The following is a 24,301-nucleotide window of genomic DNA, read 5'->3' on the forward strand; positions in this document are numbered from 1 at the left end:
TGAAGCTGGCTAAATCCGTATTGGTAATGCTTACAATCTTTTTTATTTTGACTTAGAGGGTCACCTCTGATAACCTTTCAAGGGTGAGGAAATATCATAAATAAAGAGGCAAAAAGGGGAGAAAACATAATTGGGTTCTAGAGGACATCTGTAAAGCTGCCAAATATCTATAAGGATATGCAAAAATCCTCTAAATATCCCAGTTCTTTTTTTCTAGATTATATGGAAAGCACTTATGTAGCAAGACAACCCTCTCTGAGTCAAAATTAGGACAGTTCTTTAGAAGTTATAGTCTCCAAGGATTTTGTGCCTCTCTCCCCTGAGTATGCCTTTTCTTTCTCATTCTTACCTGTCCTTATTATTTTTTTCTTATCTGCCTTTCTTTCACCTTTTCCCCCTGTTATCCCATGTTCATGTCCATCTGTCAGGGCTTTAGACAGACAGAGAAAATAGTGCTTTCATAGCACTGACCCAGAGACTCTGAGCTCTGAAAGGGCAGTGAAAGTGAAGCTCATTTCTGAGGCAAGCAGGTAACCTAATTTGCCCTATTCCATGGTGTTCGCTATATTCTTCCCATGAGGACTTTGAGCTTAAAGCACTAGCCTTGAAATAAAAAAATAGATAATGAGTTTCTCTAGTGAAAAAGAGGTGACTTTTTTCCTTTTAAGACACCTATAGTTTATCTTATCAATGGTCTGTAATATCTGGTATCTCACCCCTGAAACTGCCATCATTTAGATGCTTCAGAGAAGATTCTTAGCCACTCTGCAGTTTTCACATTTCTTTGAGGAATACAGTAGGCATGGTGCCGAAAACATATGAAGGTCAATACCCTAAGAGGTCAAACCTTCTAGGATACAGATTTAGATAATGTAGGATAGCTTGGTGACAGGTTATTAAAAAAATATTTTGGATGTGCAAATGCTGTTTGAAGCTATTCTGAGAAACAGAATATTAGACAGGATAGACTCTAGGTCTAATCCTCCAAAATGTCAGCAGCAAGGAAGCCAGTCATTTATTAAGCTGTGAGAACACAAATTGAAATTTTCTAATTCTGACTGAGTCAATGGCGCACCTTTTTTTGTAAAAAGGAAGAAGTGGGGAGAGGTATTTGCTTCCCTGTGCCTCAGTTTTTCCTCTCCTTAAATAAAAAAGCAATTTCACCTAGTATCAGCTGTAAGGAAGAAAAGAAATGAATATAATCCAAACACAAGATAACATTTTGTAGCAGGAAAATACTATAAGAATCATCTTTCATTTTGTAAATGATAAAACAAAGGCTATAGGCAACATTTTATATGTTAAGCCTAGATTTGAGTGTGTTGAGCCCCAGCCCTAGGTATTATATCTAATATAATGTACCTAGTAATATTGAAGCACTTCTTAACACCTAATTTGTACCAAACACATTCTAAGCATTTAATCCTTATAGTACCAATATTGGGTAGGATTACTCATGTCACAAGGATAAAGTGAATTCCACAAGATCACACAGCTGGTAGGTGGTAAGGCAGTATTTGAGCCCAGGAAGTCTGGGTTCAGAATCTATGCTTTTAATCACTATGAAAGGGCCTGACAGAACCAAGCCTGTTAAGAGTTGAATTTCAGCTTTCCTCTTCAGAACAAAAAGGGATTTGAATGATAATTAAACCATATATATTAAAGGAGTGTGCAGAAGCCTGTAGATAGATTGTGATGAAGACTGAACTTCATTGTTCTTCCTCTGGCTTGAGCAGATCCTTAGGGTTTTGAGTTCTGCTCTATAGGGTATGCAGTAGGTCCACCTGCTAACTGTGGAGGGTTGTGGTAATGGATGAGTGGTACATTCAAGACCATTAAGCAAAACTAACTTAAGAGAAAATTATTAGAAAATATAGACCAGACAAATGGTCTGATCTGTGAAGTAACATGAGTCAGGGCCTCACGGTGGAACTAACAGTCAGTGCAGACTATACATAGATGGTTGCTTTTGCAGCTGAAGAGAGGCTGTTCTTTGTTGGAGTTCTCTGTCTTTCCCTGGGAGCTCTGAATATGTTTAAAAAATGGTATCCAATGACTATAACAAAAGAAATCACCGTTGTCTCCAACTCTGATTATTTTCTGCACTCTGGCAACAGACTTCTTCAAGTGGAAAATGTTTAAATTGTTATAAAAAGTGCCATCCTTGCAACATGTTTGACTACCATTTTTTTTTCTTTACTGATCTTTCAGTAGATGTGCAAAAAAGCTTTCCTTAAAATTTAACAGTTTATAGACTATAATTTTATAGGTAATGAATCATTATTTAGGTATTACTATAGATGTGGGTACTAAGTTTTCTTCAAAGCATGGAGAGTAGCCTTTTTTTATTTCTGATCAATGGAGAAATGACCACCCTATGTTGTACCAAATCTTACAGAACAGTCTGAACTGAAGAATAACATGAGGAAATTTCATCTAAAAAAAAACTGTATTAAAAGGGAAGCTTTATATGGAAACGGGCATGGATTTAATACTTCTTCTGGATGCTGTAATAAAATATTTCATTAGTCTTTCAGGAATGGAAAGCAGATGGATATTTAACTGACACTCTGCACAGAAACCAGAGACTGAACATTTTATTAATTTTATCAGTTGCATGGTACCAACTTGAATGGAAACCAAAGATTGAAGTTTTATTCATTTTATCTGTTCCCTTATGAGGGGAAAAGGATTAACTGTAACTGTTCTTTATCTGAATTTCTGATATCTGAAATGGAAACTATTCTAATCTGTATAGCCTTTAAACAGTCTCTCTTCTTCTTGTTTATTTTAGCTGATGATGTGGTTTTGCCCATCAAATCAAATTAATTATTTAAAGGAAAAAAAATTGGAATTGTTCACGTTTTTTTTTAAGTATGATTTTTTTTTGAAAGTCCAGTAATTCTGCTCTGCTAAATATTACTTGGTTATATAGACACACACAGTATCTCAGGACATGCTGCAATGGGGAATTCTGTTTTTCTCAAGTGTTCCACATTAGATTATTATCTGGTTAACTTTCCTAGTGGGCCAGAGTATTAGTGAAAGTCATAAAAGTAGAACTGGGGTTTCCAAAAAAGAGACACTTTCCCAGGAGATGGTCATTGACACCTTCATTAGAACCAATGGATTAGAAATAAAGATCCATTCAGAAAGTAACAAAGAATGCTACCAACTGCCTTCCTTATAGCAGCCCATGGCAGTATGTAAATACGCAAATGAAATTAACGATTCACAGATTATTTTTAGCAAGGTGTTAGTTCCAGTGGCCTGGAAATTTTTCTCTCAGGTACTGAATTCTGTAACCCTTGAGAATTCAACTACATACAATGATATACTTTTGTTTTAGTTCGGCAGGGCACAATAATATGCCCTTCAGACAAACAAACAAAAAACCTTCTGTATGCAGTCGGGTATTCATCTACCTCTCTACATTCGCTAGAAACCAGTTAGTCTCAAACATTAGATGTGTCAAAATCATCTGGAGGGTGTGTTAAAACAGATTGCGGGACCCTTCCTCAGTTTCTAAATCGGGACATGTGGGCTGGGGTCTGAGAATCTGCATTTCTAACACATGCCCAGGTGCTTCTGATGCTGCTGGTCTGAGGACTGAACATTCAGAAGCAATGTCTCCAGTAAGGCAAGGGTAATGAGCTGGACTAGTTATTTTTCACTGTCAACCTAAATAACCAAGAGAGAAGTTATCTAAAAGAAAATGAGGCTGGGTGCAATGACTCATGCCTGTAATCCCAGCACTTTGGGAAGCCAAGGTGGGCGGATCATTAGAGGACAGGAGTTCAAGACCAACCTGGCCAAAATGGTGAAACCCCATCTCTACTGAAAATAGAAGAAATAGCTGGGTGTGGTGTCACATGCCTGTAATCCCAGCTGTTTGGGAGAATGAGGCAGGAGAATTGCTTGAACCCAGGAGGTGGAGGTTGCAGTGAGCTGAGATCCTGCCACTGCACTCCAGCCTGGGTGACAGAGCAAGATTCTGTCACAAAAAAAAAAAAAAAAAATTAAAGAAATAGAAAATGACATTTATTTGGGAATGTAACATTGCAGTAGGAATACAAGAGACATGGTAAACGATGCGTGTATTCAGGGAGGTAAAGAAAGTCAAGGTTTTTAAAGGAAAGTGAGGAGGGCTACACTCAAGGAACAATAACAAAGGTGGAGCCAGTCCAAAATTGTACCAGCAGTTGCTGGGCAGATGTCCTCACAGAGGTAGTTTTTGTATAAGGTTGCAATGGCCTTTATGCAAGGTAATGATTTGTGCAGCCTTATGTGATAGTTTTTGTGTGTGAGAACCATCCCTTCATGGCCTTCTCTATTAGTCAAGATTTTTTTGTTTTGTGTTGTTTTTAACACAGTGGACTTAGTTTTGATTCTGACAATTTTCATATCACATATAGTTGATCTTCTATATCAAATTGCCATTTTAGAAAAATTATCATTATAGAAAAATTTCCATTGTAGAAATGTTCTTGTTTTGGCTATAAAAGAACTATTGTTTATACAAAAGAGAGAAAACTCTTTGATCCTTTGGTCTGTTGGTATACAATATTTTTTAGTAAATATGTTTTAAAAATTTTAATTGACAATTATTGTGTATATGGGGTACCATGGATGCTTTGATATATGTATACATTGTGAAATGATTAAATCAAGCTAATTAACATATCCATCACCTCACATTACTTCTTGTGGTAATGAGTCATTTGAAATGTACTAATCAATTTTGAAGCATATAATACAGTATTAAAGCTTTAGTCACTGTGCTATGCAAATAGATCTCAAAAAGTTATTTCTCCTGTCTAACTGAAACTTTGCTCACTTCGACCAATATCTCCTCATTCCATCTCCACTTCACCCTACCTCCTACCCCTGCCCCCTGCCTATGGTAGCCACTGTTCTATTCTGAGTTTGACTTTTTTAGATTCCACATATAAATGAGATTATGTACACGCCATTTTCAGAACTATCTCATAAGGTTGGGCTGGTTGCAGCAGAAGGAAACCTGGCTAAAGGGTTGGGTGGGTGCAAGTCCAGCCTGTATTCAGCTCAACAAGCCTTGTGTCCAGGTAGGACTGCAGGTTTCTACCCCCAAAACAAGGGATACCTTTTTCTAATTCACACAAATCCTAAACACTTTCCATTAAACGAGAGCAAATTCTTTGTGTTAAAACACTAAACCTCTTGTTCTTAGAATGACTATCGGAAGCTCTCCATGCAATGCAAAGACTTTGTAGTGGGTGTGCTGGATCTCTGCCGAGACTCAGAAGAGGTGGAAGCCATTCTGAATGGAGATCTGGAATCAGCAGAGCCTCTGGAGGTGCACAGGCACAAAGCTTCATTAAGTCGTGTCAAACTTGCCATTAAGTATGAAGTCAAAAAGGTGAGTGGGCCTACTACTTTCATCTAGTGCCATATTAGAATAAACATGTAATACAAAGTATGCCATAATCCTAGGAAAATTATAAAAATAAGAAGAATATATGCTAGCAGTCTGGGCAACATAGTGAGACTGTATCTCTACAAAAAATAGACAGAATTACCTGGACATGATGGTGTGTGCCTGTAATCCCAGCACTTTTGGAGGCTGAAGCCGGAGGATCACTTGAGGCCAGGAGTTTATGACCAGCCAGGGCAACATAGCAAAACCCTGTCTCTACTAAAAATTTAAAAATTAGCCAGGCATGGTGGCATGTGTCTGTAGTCTCAGCTACTTGGGAGAGTGAGGTTGGAGGATCACTTGAGCCCAGGAGATTTGAAGCTGCAATGATCATTGATAGCACCACTGCACTCCAGCCTGGGTGACAGAGAAGGCAAGGCCTTGTCCTCCACCCCAAAAAAATACATACTATTGATAAAAGATTTTTTTTGGTGGCGGGTAAAGTTGCAAGTTAAATGTCTAGCTTCTGATCCTTTCTACTTTTTATCCATGGTGAGACCTTGTATACGTCATAAATTTTTAAATTCAGTTTCTCATACACAAAGAGGATAATATCTCTTATCTAAGGTTTTTGGTGGAATTTAAATGGGTTAAGATAGGCAAAATCATTCTGTAAACTTAATTACAATACAATTAATAATATGATCCGTTACTTGTATACATTGTTGTAAGGCACTTTTACATTCTTAGGTGAATCCTTGCAGTAAGCCTATGTTATTATTCATTTTATCTATTTAATTAGGTCAGATGACTGGGTTTCTATTCTACAAGGAAACTGAGGATTGCCAAGCTTCTATGACATGTCTAAGGTCACACAACTATGAAGTTGGTCATGTAGGTGCCAGAAATAAAAATTATGACTTTTTTACTCTGATTACTGCAGAAAAACTATTATGTGTATCTATTTATAATTTGTTTGGGGCTTTTAGGTAATTCATAAAAATTGTAGTTATAATGTTTCACAATAATAAATATCTCAGTTGTCCAGAATCTAACAATTTATACATGTTATATAACAGATTTTTTTGTACTTTAAGAGAAACTGATAAATCACAAAGAAATAAACTGTGATCAACACTGGATTTATGAAGCTGGTCAATTTAAAAAGAGCCAAGTGTTCTGTCTTTTCTGCAGTGTGACATGGTGCTTAAGAGGTCAGGCACTAGAGCCAACCTATAAGGATTAAAGTCCTGACATCCCCATGTGCTCCCTGTGTGACCATGGGCAAGTCACCTAACCATCACGCCTCCATCTGCTCACTAGTAAAGTGAAGACAATAGTTATACCTACTTATTCCATTTGTTTAAGGATTGCATGAGATAATGCATGTAAACTAATTAGCACAGCATAGGACATGGTGATTACTCAATAAGTATTAGCTACTAATAATACCATTTCTACATCATGAAAATTCATACCCAGAGTGATGACTCTTAAGCAAGTTAGTCTTCAGTCATCAAAGACAGATTTCATGCCCCTTGTACTGGATCAAGTCCTTAGTAAGAGATCACAGCCATTTAAGCAGGAAGGAATTTAATAAGTGATATTGGGGAAGCTCACAGAATCCTAAGAAGAGGTAGAAGAACAAGTTTATCAAGTTGTGCTTCCAAAAACCTCACCCAGAACCAGTCCCAGCATTGACCTGTTAAGGGAGTTTCTATGACCCAAACAGAACAATTCTGCCTCTGCTGCTCCCATATCAGCAGAGAGGATGCTCTGAATCCTGCTTGTTTTCATATGGCGACTTCCACTGGCCAAAATGCCTCTGATCAGTGGAGTCTAAGCCAGTGTTTGCACCCTAGCAGCCAGTGAGGATAAGAATATCTCACTTGCGCTGTTTCTGTCTCTTTCTCTTCCTTCTCTCTCCCCTCCTCTCCATCTCTCTCTCTTCTGACACAAACAGTTCTACTACCACAATGTAGAAAACTTCTACCCATAGTATTTGCAAGATTTTAGTCAACCATTTAATGGCAAATCTCGCCATTACTTCATAAGATAATCAAATGTGAAGATTCTCAGTAAAGATTGAAATAAAACAACTTTTCAAGGAAAGTGTGTACAAGATAATTAAATTGGCTAGGTTGACCTCCTCTTAGAGTGTTCTTGCTAATTGAGGTTTTCTTAATATATTGAGGGACAGGGATAATTTTTTTGTTATTGCATTTTCGGTTTTGGGGTACATGTGAAGAACATGCAAGATAGTTTCATAGGTACACACGTGGCAATGTGATTTGCTGCCTTCCTTCCCTTCACCTATATCTGGCATTTCTCCCCATGCGATCTCTCCTCAACGCCCCCCCCGCTGCCCCTCCCCTATTTCCCCCAACAGACCCCAGTGTGTAGTGCTCCCCTCCCTGTGTCCATGTGTTCTCATTGTTCAACACCTGCCTATGAGTGAGAACATGTGGTATTTCATTTTCTGTTCTTGTGTCATTTTGCTGAGAATGATGTTCTCAAGGTTCATCCATGTCCCTACAAAGGACACGAATTCATCATTTTTGAGTGCTGCATAATATTCCATGGTGTATATGTGCCACATTTTCCCTGTCCAGTCTATCATCGATGGGCATTTGGGTTGATTACAGGTCTTTGCTATTGTAAACAGTGCTGCAATGAACATTCGTGTGCATGTGTCTTTATAGTAGGACAATTTATAATCCTTTAAATATATACCCAGTAATGGGATTGCTGGGTCAAATGTAATTTCTATTTCTAGGTCCCTGAGGAATCACCACACTGTCTTCCACAATGGTTGAACTAATTTACACTCCCTCCAGCAGTGTAAAAGTGTTCCTATTTCTCCACATCCTCTCCAGCATCTGTTGTCTCCAGATTTTTTAATGATCACCATTCTAATTGGTGTGAGATGGTATCTCAATGTGGTTTTGATTTGCGTTTCTCTAATGACCAGTGATGATGAGCATTTTTTCATATGTTTGTTGGCCTCATGTATGTCTTCTTTTGTAAAGTGTCTGTTCATATCCTTTGCCCATTTTTGAATGGTCTTGTTTGTTTCTTTCCTGTAAATCTGTTTGAGTTCTTTGTAAATTCTGGATATCAGCCCTTTGTCAGATGGGTAAACTGCAAAAATTTTTTCCCATTCTGTTGGCTGCCGATTCACTCTAGTGACTGTTTCTTTTGCCATGCAGAAGCTGTGGAGTTTGATTAGGTCCCATTTGTCTATTCTGGCTTTTGTTGCCAATGCTTTTGGTGTTTTGGTCATGAAGTCCTTGCCTACTCCTATGTCCTGAATGGTTTTGCCTAGATTTTCTTCTAGGGTTTTTATGGTGCCAGGTCTTATGTAAAAGTCTTTAATCCATCTGGAGTTAATTTTAGTGTAAGGTATCAGGAAGGGGTCCAGTTTCTGCTTTCTGCACCTGGCTAGCCAATTTTCCCAACACCATTTATTAAACAAGGAGTCCTTTCCCCATGGCTTGTTTTTGTCAGGTTTATCAAAGATTATATGATCGTAGATATGTTGTGTTGCATCCGTTGCCTCTGTTTTGTTCCATTGGTCTATATCTCTGTTTTGGTACCAGTACCATGCTGTTTTGATTACTGTAGCCTTGTAGTATAGTTTGAAGTCCAGTAGTGTGATGCCTCCTGCTGTGTTCTTTTTACTTAGAATTGACTTGGCTATGTGGGCTCTGTTTTGGTTCCATATGTTTAAGGTAGTTTTTTCTAGTTCTGTGAAGAAGGTCATTGGTAGCTTGATGGGGATAGCATTGATTCCGTAAATTACTTTGGGCAGTATAGCCATTTTCTTGATATTGATTCTTCCTAACCATGAACATGGAATGTTTCTCCATCTGTTTGTGTCCTCTCTTATTTTGTTGAGCAGTGGTTTGTAGTTCTCCTTGAAGAGGTCCTGTACATTCCTTGTTAGTTGTATTCCTAGGTATTTTATTCTCTTTGTGGCAATTGTGAATGGCAGTTTGTTCTTGATTTGGCTCTCTTTAAGTCTGTTATTCGTGTATAGGAATGCTTGTGATTTTTGCACATTGATTTTGTATCCTGAGACTTTGCTGAAGTTGCTTAAAAGTTTCAGGAGTTTTGGGGCTGAGACGATGGGGTCTTCTAGATATACTATCATGTTGTCTGCAAATAGAGACAATTTGGCTTCCACCTTTCCTATTTGAATACCCTTTATTTCTTTTTCTTGCCTGATTGCTCTGGCCAGAACGTCCAGTACTATATCGAATAGGAATGGTGAGAGAGGGCATCCTTGTCTAGTGCCAGATTTGAAAGGGAATGCTTCCAGTTTTTGCCCATTCAGTATGGGCTGTTGGTTTGTCGTAAACAGCTTTTATTATTCTGAGATATGTTCCATCGATACCGAGTTTATTGAGGGTTGTTAGCATAAAGGGCTGTTGAATTTTGTCAAAGGCCTTCTCTGTATCAATTGAGATAATCATGTGGTTTTTGTTTTTGGTTCTGTTGATGTGGTGAGTTACGTTTATATACTTGCGTATGTTGAACCAGCCTTGCATCCCCGGGATGAATCCTACTTGATCATGGTGGAAAAGCTTTTTGATGTTCTGTTGCAATTGGCTTGCCAGTATTTTATTGAAGATTTTTGCATCTATGTTCATCATGGACATTGGCCTGAAGTTTTCTTTTCTTGTTGAGTCTCTGCCGGGTTTTGGTATCAGAATGATGTTAGTCTCATAAAATGATTTGGGAAGGATTCGACAGGGATAATTTTGAACAAGATCAATAGTAAATTGTTTTTTAGAAAACTGTCTGGACATATATTCACACATCCTGCAATATGTATCTTTTTTCTTTGGCACCTGAGAGAATTGATTTCAGTTGTCACTGGTTTTTAATCATTGCTTTGAAAGTGTCATATGAGCAGAGACAGCATATCTACACTTGTGCTTATGTCAACTAAACTGCCTTGCAGAGTTTATGTTTTCCTTCATGTTAATTTTAAATATTGACATGTAGATTACAATGTATGAGATGTCATTAATAATAAATCGATATCAGTCAACCACCAGGAAACAAAAAGTAATGTTTAGAACTGTAAGGAGATTAAGGACTTTGCAAACCTTTCTGGTTTTGTTTGTTTTATGCTATAAAAGGAATATTAATTAGAGTAAAGTCTTTGATTTGGAATCTTCACTCAATAAATGTGTGTAAGAATTCTATTCTAGAATATTAAATGTGTGTAAGAATTCTATTCTAGAATACCCAAAAGCCCCGATTCCTCCTTTCTTTCTTCCTTTCAAAGGCTTCCTTCATTTTCACTCAATACCCACCCATCTTCATTCTCATGAGGAGAAAAAATATCACCCCACCCACTTGTGCTGCTTCCTTTTCCCACCATCTCATTTCTAGTCTCCAAGCAAAACCACCTTTTGGGTTATAATGATACACAAACCCTGCCCATTCTTTCACAGGGGTAGTCTACAGCCATATGCAAGCCATTGAGATTTCAAGATAATTTTATATGTTATGGACTGATAGATAACATAATAAACTCAGATTTACTCAAATCAACCCTTAATTTCACCAAGGAAATCATTCTTATCTAATGGTAAGCCATATAGCCACATATGAGACTCAGGAAGTCCTTTTTCTACCCTCTGTCCAAGATCTACTCCCAACTCTGGTTCTGAGTCTGTTGGCTTCTAACTGGGCTCAGGATTCCCAGAGCTCTGGTCTTCCCTAGAAATCAAAGAGTGAGTTCAACCCAGACCTTACAGAACTCAATAACAGTTAATCCAGAAAATGAAAACATAAAACACCAGAATAGGAGGTATATGGCCATGAATTTAGTGTTTATGTCACTAAGGACTTTCTAATATAAAAATAAAGAAATCACAAAGCAAAAATATAAATAATCTGGCCACATATAATGTCAAACCTCTGTATGAAATCAGAAAGATTATAAACAAAAAAGTGAAAGGCAAACTGGGAAAATTGTTCTTTTTGATTATAACTCATAAAAGATTGATCTTCTTACTATCCCAAGAACTCAAACAAATTTGTAGGGAAAACATCCAGAGCCCCATAGAAAATCAGCAAAAGGTTTGAATAGGCATGTCACAGAAGAGAAAATTCAGATGGCTAAAAGCATATTTAAAATTTTCAGACCTTCTAGTGATAAACGTATACTAATATACAAATACCATTTTCCCTCCCTCAAACTAACAAAGAATAAAAATTTACAGTGCTCAACTGGAAGCATTCCCTTTGAAACCCGGCACTAGACAAGGATGCCCTCTTTCACTACTCCTATTCAATATAGTACAGGAAGTTCTAGCCAGAGCAATCAGGCAAGAAAAAGAAAGGGTATTCAAATAGGAAAGGTGGAAGCCAAATTGTCACTCTTTGCAGATGACATGACAGTACACCTAGAAGACCCCATTGCCTCAGCCCAAAAACTCCTGAAACTAATAAGCAACTTCAGCAAAGTCTCAGGATATAAAATCAATGTGCAAAAATCACAAGCATTCCTATACACCAATAACAGACTTAAAGAAAGCCAAATCAAGAATGAATTGCCATTCACAATTGCTACAAAAAGAATTAACTACCTAGGAATACAACTCACGAGGAACATAAGGGACCTCTTCAAGGAAATCTACAAACCACTGCTCAATGAAATAAGAGAGGAAACAAACAGATGGAGAACATTCCATGTTCATGGTTAGGAAGAATTAATATCGTGAAAATGGCTATACTGCCCAAAGTAATTTACAGAATCAATGCTATCCCCATCAAGCTACCATTGACTTTCTTCACAGAACTGGAAAAAATCACCATGAACTTCATATGGAACCAAAAGAGAGCCCGCATAGCCACATCAATTCTAAGTAAAAAGAACACAGCGGGGGGCATCACACTACCGGATTTCAAACTATACTACAAGGCTACAGTAACCAAAACAGCATGGTACTGGTACCAAAACAAAGATATAGACCAATGGAACAAAACAGAGGCATCGGAGGCAACACAACATATCTACAACCATACAATCTTTGATAAACCTGACAAAAACAAGCCATGGGGAAATAATTCCTTGTTTAATAAATAGTGTTGGGAAAACTAGCTAGTCATGTGCAGAAAGCAGAAACTGGAACCCTTCCTGACACCTTACACTCCAGATGGATTAAAGACTTAAACATAAGACCTGGCACCATAAAAACCCTAGAAGAAAATCTAGGCAAAACCATTCAGGACATAGGAGTAGGCAAGGACTTCATGACCAAAACACAAAAAGCATTGGCAACAAAAGCCAAAATAGACAAATGGAACATAATGAAACTCCACAGCTTCTGCACGGCAAAAGAAACAGTCACTAGAGTGAATCGGCAGCCAACAGAATGGGAAAAAATTTTTGCAGTTTACCCATCTGACAAAGGGCTGATAACCAGAATTTACAAAGAACTCAAACAGATTTACAGGAAAAAAACAAACAAGACCATTCAAAAATGGGCAAAGGATATGAACAGACACTTTACAAAAGAAGACATACATGAGGCCAACAAACATATGAAAAAATGCTCATCATCATTGGTCATTAGAGAGATGCAAATCAAAACCACATTGAGATACCATCTCACGCCAGTTAGAATGGCGATCATTAAAAAATCTGGAGACAACAGATGCTGGAGAGGATGTGGAGAAATAGGAACACTTTTACATTGTTGGTGGGAGTGTAAATTAGTTCAACCATTGTGGAAGACAGTGTGGCGATTCCTCAAGGCCTTAGAAATAGAAATTCCATTTGATCCAGCAATCCCATTATTGGGTATATATCCAAAGGACTATAAATGGTTCTACTATAAGGACACATGCACAGGAATGTTCATTGCAGCACTGTTTACAATAGCAAAGACCTGGAACCAACCCAAATGCCCATCGATGATAGACTGGATTGGGAAAATGTGGCACATATACACCACAGAATAATATGCAGCAATCCAAAATGATGAGTTCGTGTCATTTGAAGGGACATGGATGAACCTTGAGAACATCATTCTCAGCAAACTGACACAAGAACAGAAAATGAAATACCCTATATTCTCACTCAGAGGTGGGTGATGAAAAATGAGAACACATGGACACAGGGAAGGGAGTACTAAACACTACGGTCTATTGGGGAGAAGAGGGGAGGGACAGTGGTGGGGGGAGCTGGGGAGGGATAGCCTGGGGAGAAATGCCAAATGTGGGTGAAGGGGAGGAAGGCAGCAAAACACACTGCCTTGTGTGTACCTATGCAAATGTCTTGCATGTTCTGCACATGTACCCCAAAACCTAAAATGCAATAAAAAAAAATTTACAGTGCTCAATTATTATGGTAAAACAGCAACCATATGCCTGCATCTTTACTAACATGGAATAGATTTTGAAGATTATTCATCCTAAAATCTTTTTTTTCTTTTTTTGAGATGAAGTCTTATTCTGTTGCCCAGGCTGGAATGCAGTGGCAAGATCTCGGCTCACTGCAACCTCTGCCTACTGGGTTCAAGCAATTCTCCTGCCTCAGCCTCCTGAGTAGCTGGGATTACAGGCACCCATCACCACACCTGGCTAAATTTTGTATTTTTAGTAGAGATGGTGTTTTACCATGTTGGCCAGGCTGCTCTCAAACTCCTGACCTCAAGTGATCTGTCTGCCTTGGCCTCTCAGAGTACTGGGATTACAGGTGTGAGCCACTGGGCCCAGCCTAAAATCATTTTTAAGGGGTCTCTAAGGTAAATTATAAAACTGGAAGGATAGTAAACACTATTTACAGAAATACCTATATTATTCTTTGGAAAGAGAATGGAATAGATTGGAAGATGAAATTTGGTTTTCTGAAAATGGGTACAAGAAAATTAATTTTTAAGCAAAAACACAAGTTTTGTTTACTTAGAATAATGGACTATTTGCCCCCCCCAAAAAAAGTCTTGAGTTCTATTTCTGACTCTACCTCTATCCTGCTCTGTGAGGTAGGAGTAATTAGCACAGAGTAGGACATGGTGATTGCTCAATAAGTATTAGCTACTAATAATGCCATTTCTACATTATGAAAATTCTTACCCAGAGTGATGACTCAGAAGCAAGTTAGTCCTCAGTCATCAAAGACTGATTTCATGCCTCTTGTACTGGATCAAGTCCTTAATAAGAGACCATAGCCATTTAAGCAGGAAGGAATTTAGTAAGTGATACTGGGGAAGCTCATAGAATCCCCAATAGATGTGCAGCTGAACATTAAGCTACTCCCCACCCTAGAAATAACCAAAATTCTACTTACTTCACCATGAGTTATGTCTATTGTGAGAAAGTTTTTGACAAAAGGTACTAGAGCTTGGTAGACCATTGAATCTGGAAAACTGGGCTCTCAGAAAGAGAAGGAGAACATTTCCTGAGTTCTTCCTTTCTGCTCTCCTATTAATAGTTCCTCCATAGTAGGATTAGATTTAAATATAGAAAAGGCATTCTAAAAAGAAACATACAGCAGTATAAACAGGATAAAATTATCCATTGTGTATCTACTTTCTGTGCAAAAAGTTCACAGGGAAAGCCCAGAATTTAAAAAAGGTAATGAGAGCTTGGTAAATATACCACTGAGACTTTGGGGTGGTGTGCAGGCCGGCACAGTCCTGGGTCCTGCACTGTGTGGCCTCTTGTCCTGCTCTGTCCCCAGGAACCAAGAGATAACAGAGCATTTTGTACTCAGCAAGTTTGAAAATCCAGAAAATCTGTGCATTATAAGTTTTGGGTTTATATTTCACAATTCAGTGAGCTTTTTTTTGTTTTTGTTTTTTTTGAGACGGAGTTTTGCTCTTGTTACCCAGGCTGGAGTGCAATGGCGTGACCTTGGCTCACTGCAACCTCTGCCTTCTGGGTTCAGGCAATTCTCCTGCCTCAGCCTCCTGAGTAGCTGGGATTACAGGCACGCGCCACCATGCCCAGCTAATTTTTTGTATTTTTAGTAGAGACAGGGTTTCACCATGTTGACCAGGATGGTCTCGATCTCTTGACCTCGTGATCCACCCGCCTCTGCCTCCCAAAGTGCTGGGATTACAGGCTTGAGCCACCGCGCCTGGCCCACAATTCAGTGAGTTTTAAAAAGAAGTCGAATTGCCTAGTTTTTATTTACAAGAATATTTTCCTTTAAATTGTATGAATTATGGCTCTCATAGTGTCATTTCAAACAAATTCGGAGTTCCTACCAGAGTTCCTACCATGTTTTTACACATACCATATTCCCATGAAAACAGTTCTTGTGAAGGCTGATTTGATGAAAAATGGTGTATTGTTTTCCCTAATCTGTCCTGATCAGTGGTTCAGTTTATAATTAGTCATTTGCCAAGAAAAAGGATTTGTTCTACATGCTTTTTGCTCAATTGAAAGATTAAGATTTTCTGTGTCAAACATTCTCTTTTTAAATCAGAAAACTCCAAATAAGGGTATTAGTTTTGTGATGACTTCAATTTGTTGGTGCACTGAAGTTAGGAAACAGCATACAAATTTTATCCAGCTCGGCATAACTGGTGTAGTAACATAAAGAGATTTTTCAGGAGGTAAAACAGTTTTAAGGTATGAAGGTCATTGCCTTATTTTGAAGGCATTGAAAAGAGCGAAACTTATCTCCTAAAGGGATTAGCTTTTTTGCCTTCACTTACTATTACTGTACTGGCTTCACTTTCTTTTTTGAAATGCTCCTTGTGAACTTGGATTAGGATTTTAACTCATTGGAGGAAAATTGTTTGTGTGGATGAAACAGAATCAACGAGTCCATGAGCTGGTGTATAATTATCTAAAAAAAAAAAAAAGAGTATAATTAGACATACAGGAAATAGACCTGGTAAGCTGAATTTTAAAGTGTAACAGGCAAAATGCAAACACCACAATTTTGGTCACTACTTAATGTACTGTCAGTGTTTGCACTGTTGTACAAGTTACATCAAGTCAAAGATTGATGATCATATATATGCCTTATGGAAAGGATTCCATCAAGTCTTTGAAGTTATGCAATCTTAATAAATATGTAATTAAAGCCATAAAGCACATCTTCAAATTTAAAGATTAGTCCGAGGAGGAGGAGGAGTAGGAAAGGGAGATATACTATAACATTAGTATTTCTGTCCTCAAGAGTTTAAAACCTAAGAACGACCAGTGCCTCAGTCTATTTGCGTTGTTGTAACAGAATGCCTGAGGTGGAGAAATTTATAAGAACAAACTATTCTTCATAGTTCTGGAGTCTGGGAAGTCCAAGATCAAGGCACTGACAAGTTTGATAGTTTAGTGAAGGTTACATCCTCCAGAGGGGAGAAACACTGTGTCCTCACATGGCAGAGTAGAAGAGCAAGATAGCTGGATGCTGCATGAAGCCTCTTTTATAAGGGTCTTAATACCATTAACAAGGGAGCAGCCCTCATGGCTTAATCACCTCTTGAAGGCCCCACCTGTTAACTCTGCCACATTGACAGTATCTGATTTTTGGAGGAGACACATTCAAACGATAGCTACCAAACACTCACAAAAGGGAAATTTGTCCATCAATTCTATATAGACACATGCCCACCTGTCTCTTATCTTCATGGGGATTTTGTTTCCTACAGAAACCCTTGGTCTAAAAACTGCATTGTTGATTTCCTAAGTGGTAATCTGATTTGGTGACATTATATGCTCCACCTGTAGTTTACCCTGAATGCACCATTACCTGTCTTAAGCTTAGCCTGGCTGCAGTCACCAGGGATACCTTTTATTTATATCCGTCTAACTTCCCACAAATGCAGATCCTCCAAATATCAAGATGCTTGTACCAACATTCAAATTAAGACTATTTTAAATTCTGACTAGGTGTCTTGACAAGCATATGAGTTGAAGTCTCAGTTATAATACCTTATTTTGTATCTATTGAAAGCTTACTGTGTACCCTAGAACAATGACTACTTATTAATTAATTCAACTCTGATATTTCCATTTTCATCTTCTTGTACCAATATACTTGCCCAATGTACTTCCAAGATCAAAGAAGGGGCTTAAGGCATTTTGATGAGTGAATAAATGAATGAATGAATAAAGGACATTTAGGGACCATAGAGGGAGAGGTGAAGCAGGAAGGAAATGATCTAAATATAGTACAGGGGCAGAAGTGGAATTTTGGAGAAGTTCTCAACAAGAATCCTAGGAAGTTGTTACATATACCCAGGAAGCCTTCAACCTTGATTATATTCATGAGTTCAAATAATGACAGCATTGGTCTGTGAAATGCTGTTTTCAAAAATTAGGACCTTAGAAAAATGACAAAATCTTGCGTTTGGAGAGAAGATCTAATATATCCTTAGCAACTAGCAGCTACTAAAAATCAGGACCTGGGATTGTGAAAACTGAATGGAAAAGAACTCGCATGATAAAATATGCTTCTTAGTTCAGGCTGCTGTAACTAAGTATCATAGGCTGGGTAGTTTATAAACAACAGAAATTTATTTCTCACAGTTTTGGAGGCTGGAAATCCAAAATCAGCATGGTGAAGATCTGGTGAGGGCTCTTCTTGGGGTTGCAGACTGCTGACTTCTCATTGTATCCTCACATGGCAGAAAGAGAGTGAGCTCTCTGGCCTCTTCCTATCAGGGCACAAATCCCATTCATGAAGGCTACTCCCTCATCATATAATTACCTCCCCACAGCCTGGCTTTCTGATACTCATCACATTGAGGTTTAGAATTTCAACATATAAATTTTGGGGGAGGCTTAGAATTTCAACATATGAATTTTGGGGGACACAGACATTTTGCCCATAGTAATATGTTTTTCACATTGAATCATCAAAAAAGAAAAAGTAGCATCTTCTTTGTAGTACTTTAGATCCCCAAAACACTACTAATTAGTACTATGGGAAAGAACTCAGTTAATTATTTCAAATCTCATATTTGTCAATTTTGTCTCACCACCTCTGTCCGTGGGTAGTTGAGTTCCCATGTATGATGGGGCAGAGGCAGCCGCCAGTGCAGTCATCAGTGGACTTCTCCACTGGGTACACTCCGGGGGCAAAAGCAGGGATTTGAGGAAATTGCACCTCCATTGCCTGTCCTGGGAGATGAGACTTTCTTTTTTAATTAAAATTGTTGATAGGAAACTGTGCACCAGTCAGTGGAACCCTGTGCATTTCCTCGTAAGTGGGCTTTGATAAATTGCCAAATATTAGTAACTCTAGGAATTGCCTGGAGTTACTAAGAATCATCAGGATCATTAACTAGAACTTGATTAAAGAGGAACCTCTGACTAGTAGGAACTGCAGCTACTGTGTTTCTTAGAGATCCCCAAAACATTTCATGGGTATTTCTTAACAGGCTCGTTGTTGTTGTTTATTCTGTTTTTTAGAAGACAGTGACACCTTGATTTTTGTGTTGTTAAAAACGTCTTTAAAAAATTTGTTGTCACTCATAGTTGATGTCTGAATTCCTGAGCTTGGACAAAGTGCATATGGCCATTCAAAAAAAGGCATATCTAGCTACAAATAAGCAGCTTTTGGCATGGAGACCTTTACATGGGCCTGACTACAAATAACATTCTGCTTCTTGAATAAGGACAGGGTTTTAAAGAAATCCCAGTCCTTCTAAATGATGCAGGCAGATAACTTAACAAAATCAAATGGCTGGGCTGAAATAAGTATAATTTGCTCATTTTTCCTGATTAGAATTGTAGTTATTTAAGAACGGCTGAAGATAAATAGTCCTGTTCTTTTGACCTTTTGATAAAGGAAGCAATCAAAAAGAGGACAAGAGGGAAGTGGCATTTGATGCCAGTTCCTAGAAGCAGTGCATGTGTGGACCCAGCATACTACTTGCAAGTCCATTGATTATTTTTCAGACCTTTTACAGATTTGCAGTAATAGTACATAATTACAAAAGGGTGCATCATGCACATATTTTTTATACATGCAGCATTTTGGGGGTTGCTCACAAAACTTCACACATTTTTCTTTTAGCTTTAGTCTGCAATAAACCAAGTAACATTTTTTTCTTTTCCATTTTGAAAAGAAATGCAAGTAAGCTGGCCAACAGCAAGATGGGACACATTTTTACAAAAGAAGCCAGATGTCACCCAGTTTCCACAGAGAAATCTGTGAATCATGGAGGGTTTCTATCAAAAAGAACTATGATAAGCGCAACACCAATTTTACCTTCTCGTTTCTATTCTAGTTCTTCTATTAGTTCTGAGACAATTTTGAAAAACGGAGGGAAGGCAAAGAATATTACCAGAACCTTCCTGTACCTATGCTTTAATATCTTTAGAATGCACGTGCATTTAATAGTTGAACTATTGACAATGGTATGGAAACTTACCTTTCTCTCCCCTTCTCAAACTCTCTCTCTCCCAACAGTTTGTGGCTCATCCTAACTGCCAGCAGCAGCTCTTGACGATCTGGTATGAAAACCTCTCAGGCCTAAGGGAGCAGACGATAGCAATCAAGTGTCTCGTTGTGCTGGTTGTGGCCCTGGGCCTTCCATTCCTGGCCATCGGCTATTGGATCGCACCTTGTAGCAGGGTACTGGCTTTCTACATCTCTTTCCTCTATGCTTGGTGTACCATGTCTCTTTGGGATTAAAAAAAAAAGTAAAAGCTTCATGCTTAAGGCTCTTATCAGTTTTACACTAAATGTTAATTGACTCAAGAACACATATTCTGCATTTTAATTACTGGATCAATTCAAATAAAGGATGAAAAAGGATTTGGTACTAGTGGGATAGATCACATTTACAGGCATAAAATACTTAGGCTCTTAAGATAAAAATCCTCATGGTAGACAGAGAAGGAAAAGCTGCTTGAGCAAAGTAGCACTTGTACTGATTTTATTGACAGCTTATTAATGGTGTCAGCTGTGCTGGCCTCTGGACAGACCTGGGAATGGAGAGCACTATTGCAGTAGTACCAGCAGTTACGCTGGGAACTAGAAGGGCAACCCATTTGGACCTGTCAGAAGAAATCTAAGGTTGATTGTGTGAAGCACAATTGAGAACAGTAGTGGTATTCAAAGTCTTCAAGAAACTGCATGTCAGGTTCCCCTAACCCTTCGTTCATTCAGGCAAGTTCTTAAAAATGTAGAATTTAGGCTGGGCATGGTGGCTCATACCTGTAATCCCAGCACTTTGTGAGGCCAAGGCTGGTAGATCACGAGGTCAGGAGATCAAGACCATTCTGGCTAACACAGTGAAACCCCGTCTCTACTAAAAATGCAAAAATTAGCCAGCTGTGGTGGCACGTGCCTATAGTCCTGTCTACTTGGGAGGCTGAGGCAGGAGAATCACTTGAACCTGGGAGACAGAGGTTGCAGTGAGCCGAGATCGTGCCACTGCACTCCAGCCTGGGCAACAGAGCAAGACTCTGCTTTAAAAAAATGTAGAATTTAGTTTCTGGGGTTTTAGATTTTTTTTTAGATTGTTTATTTGGTTTTGCTTGGATCATTTCGGTCAGTACCTTCATTCTCCTCTCAACTTGCCAATGTAGAATCAGTTTAGTTGTGCCCAAGAGATCCCCTAGCAAGATGTGGAAGGAATACTAGTCATACCAGTTATTAAGGGCACTGCCACAGAGAAGGAGCTGTGCTGAGATCCTTTAATCCTGTTTTTATATTCTGAAATTTGGTTTTGTTTAAATCAGAGGTAGTTTCAAGGCAAAATGAGTAAAGGGCACTTACAAATGATCCTGGAAATCTGCCATCTCTCTGGCTCAGCAGTCTCCCCCAGCAGAATTTTGCTCTGCAAACACCATATATGTGTGAGAACATTCATCCATCTCACTTCATCATTGAGTTGCCTATGCAATCTAAGGCAGAAAATTTGTCATTTTGATCATGTTTCATAACTCAACTAAGTTCTTTTGTTATGTATCATGGAAAATTACTTTAAGATTATTTAAATACATAAACACTAAAGATGAAAAACTATAAATAATATGAGAGGGCATGCAATAAAACAAAAACCACATCCTACCCAAATAATTTTCCTTTCTGAAGGAAATGAGTTGCAAAGTTCAGGTTTAGAAGTCTCTTAGGGGAGCTTAATTAGTTAAAACATTCCATCAGGTTTGAAGTTACCATCTTGGGGTTCACTTCTTTTTTTCCTACACTTTTACAAGTACAACTAAGTGTGGCATGCTCTGCAGAGAAGGGAAACATGGAGGTTGAGCCATTCCCGGAGCTCATGTTTATAGCTGCCATATACCACCTATCTTACAGCAAAATGGCAACAAAGCAAGAATTTTCCATGTAGATCTCATTTTTGAGATTGGCATTCTGCTTTCTTTTCATGTTATTTAAAGTTTTAAAAGATTGACCTTTAGGAGAAACAGACTTGGCAATTCCAAAGAAATTTCTATGTGCTAGGGATAAGCTACCCCAAACGTGCCCTTTTTGCAGCTGTATAATAGCAAGGTGATGTGTAAATGTGTTATTTTTCTGTGTCTCACATAGAAAATGTGACATGTGTCTGTGTGCATTCATACTGAATCCTGAAAATATGAGACATATCTTTCATCATTTATTGATACAACATTAAGGTTCTAGACCTGCAAAAACTTTTGTTTGGAGTCACAGTCCTTTAAATGTGAACTTCAGTCCTTTATAAGGTCATATACTGAGTTAAAAAGCAGGGTCTGCGAGTGTAAAATAGAGAACATACTTGATAAATCTACCAAATGTACCTAATTCTTGGACTGTGGAAGCCCTTGGGACAGGAGGAATTGTTTTTCATTTTCACAAGAACGTGGGACTTTTAAGGACATTATATCATAGGGGATTTTAAAGGAGTCACCTTAAAATAATTATAAACTGAACTTTAGAAATCCTTTTGTTCCATTTACATGATTATCCAACTCAGAGATCACTTTCAATTAAGTTAACCTACTTAGAGGTTTTAATTATTGTGTATCTCCCTCTTCTTATTAGGAGTAGTAACAGATACAATATTGATCTTGGTCTAATATTTTCTGCCTTTTTTATAGTGTACCAGGTATAACTTGATTTTGGAATATTTAGAAATGAGAACTAACATTTACTTCTGTAGTAGTAATATTTTTAATCTTCAAAGGGTTTTTATGTCTTTTATGAGTCTATAAGCTCATCATAACATCTCAATTGCAAAGCAATAAAGAATCATACAATACAGAGTTGAAGTTTCTTTTCCTAGACCCTAAAAATCTGGACTTTGCATATTATTTTCTGTAAAAATAAGAGCAAGTACCAGTATGGGCTCTGTGATTTCCAGAAGTGCATCTGTGAATGTAGTCTACCCTAAGACAAATTGAACGTTTAGAAACCATGAATTTTGAAGACTTATTAAATTATTTTTGGAGGAAGCATCCCCCTAAAAAAAGAATATTTTTTGCAATGTAGAGCTTTTTGGAAACAGAAGCAGAATTTTGAGTGTTCTCCTTTCGTCTATTTTTTTTAATCCTGTATTGTAATTGCCACAAGTGAAAGCCAGATTTTCTGAAGCAAACTTTTCCTCTATGTTTTGTTACAGCTGGGGAAAATTCTGCGAAGCCCTTTTATGAAGTTTGTAGCACATGCAGCTTCTTTCATCATCTTCCTGGGCCTGCTTGTGTTCAACGCCTCAGACAGATTCGAGGGCATCACCACACTGCCCAATATCACGGTTATTGACTATCCCAAACAGATCTTCAGGGTGAAAACCACCCAGTTTACATGGACTGAAATGCTAATTATGGTCTGGGTTCTTGGTAAGCCTTTTATTTTAAGTACCCTAATTTCTACCAAAAGTAATTACATAAATAATTGTTGTTTTCGATTGAAAAAAATGTTATTCTATCTTATATAGTGACATCACTGTTGTAAGATAAGCTAAATAGCAAAATAATTAAATAATTTTCCAGCTAGATAATACTAAAAGGTATCCCTTAATACTAAATAAATTTTTTCATGGGTAACATGAGCCTAATTACAAATATATGTTTCAGAAATCTAACTTCAATTATTGAACACGATGTAAGTTTTAAAATGTGACTCATTGTGATCAATTATTTAATTGAAATACTTATGAAATAACCCAGTGGTTATCAATTGATGACAGAGAATTTCTCTGTTGCTTTAGTTCCAGAGATTTTAAGAGACTTTTCACTTTCAGAATATTTGTTATTAGGTTGGGTACTAAAGTAATTGTGGTTTTTACTATTTTTAAAATGGCAAAAACTGCGATTACTTTTGCACCAACCTATTTCACCTTACAATAACCCATTTTGAATAGCTAGGTTAAAATAAGAATTTGACGTAATGTGAGGAAAATAATTTGTTGTGCTCCATGCTAAGAAATGGAAACTGGAACAAGGTTGTTTATTGCTGATTAATCTGAAGTCATTTTTGCACATTCTCTTTTATCCAGTGTAATTCTTAGTATCTTCTCATTTTCTGAGTTAGTAGGTCCTTTCTTCCCCTCATTCACTCCTGTGGCCTCAGCCTAGGTCATATAATTATTTTATAAATTTTTCTTTAAGCCATTATATATTTTTTAAGTTCCACAATATTTTCCCTTTTTGTAGTCAGGACAATTTGTTACGTTGGACTATTTTGTCCTCTTTTCCCAGAATGTTATTTTCTGCTTTCAGTTCCTTCAGAATGTCCTAGGGCCTCCCACTTATGGGTTTCATCTTTTTCAGATGATGTTGCTTACTTCCCAGCATGACATGGAAATGAGGAGAGAGGATAAGAGGATTATTGGGAAACTGTTCTTGTTAAAAATCTTGGGGACTTATTTCTCCACTAATCATTATGGTTTGATAACTAACCATTGTGATTTTATAAGAACATATTTTCTTCTCCAAAAGTCTTATGGGATAACTTGAAGAGCCTTCCTTGCTTATTTCCTTTCCTTCTTCCTTCTC

The 24,301-nt window shown here is 37.8% G+C and overlaps 1 protein-coding gene and 1 long non-coding RNA gene across 16 annotated transcripts in view; one reads left to right on the forward strand and one right to left on the reverse strand.

Annotated features, from left to right (window-relative positions):
* Positions 1 to 24,301, forward strand: part of TRPC3 (transient receptor potential cation channel subfamily C member 3) — an 85,384-nt gene that overhangs the window by 22,211 nt on the left and 38,872 nt on the right. For all 14 annotated transcript variants that reach the window (XR_013532922.1, XR_013532923.1, XR_013532924.1 and 11 more), the window contains exons 3-5: positions 5,210 to 5,398; positions 19,788 to 19,952; positions 22,927 to 23,143. Coding sequence is in view for 11 of the 14 variants with exons in the window: in XM_035293019.3 (XP_035148910.2) it covers positions 5,210 to 5,398; positions 19,788 to 19,952; positions 22,927 to 23,143 (571 nt within the window). In the remaining 3 variants the exon portion in view is untranslated. The remainder of the gene's footprint in view (positions 1 to 5,209; positions 5,399 to 19,787; positions 19,953 to 22,926; positions 23,144 to 24,301) is intronic.
* Positions 16,077 to 24,301, reverse strand: part of LOC118152210 (uncharacterized) — a 37,213-nt gene continuing 28,988 nt past the window's right edge. Inside the window, exons 2-5 of one of the 2 annotated variants that reach the window (XR_008480065.2) lie at positions 21,102 to 21,162; positions 19,750 to 20,000; positions 17,898 to 18,027; positions 16,077 to 16,214 (exon numbers count right to left, since the gene is read on the reverse strand). This is a non-coding gene — a long non-coding RNA (uncharacterized LOC118152210). Of the gene's footprint in view, positions 16,215 to 17,897; positions 18,028 to 19,749; positions 20,001 to 21,101; positions 21,236 to 24,301 lie in introns of those variants that run through there. The other variant, XR_013532925.1, reaches the window with a different exon arrangement.

This window comes from Callithrix jacchus, chromosome 3 (genome assembly GCF_049354715.1).
Source record: "Callithrix jacchus isolate 240 chromosome 3, calJac240_pri, whole genome shotgun sequence".
NCBI lineage: Eukaryota > Metazoa > Chordata > Mammalia > Primates > Cebidae > Callithrix > Callithrix jacchus.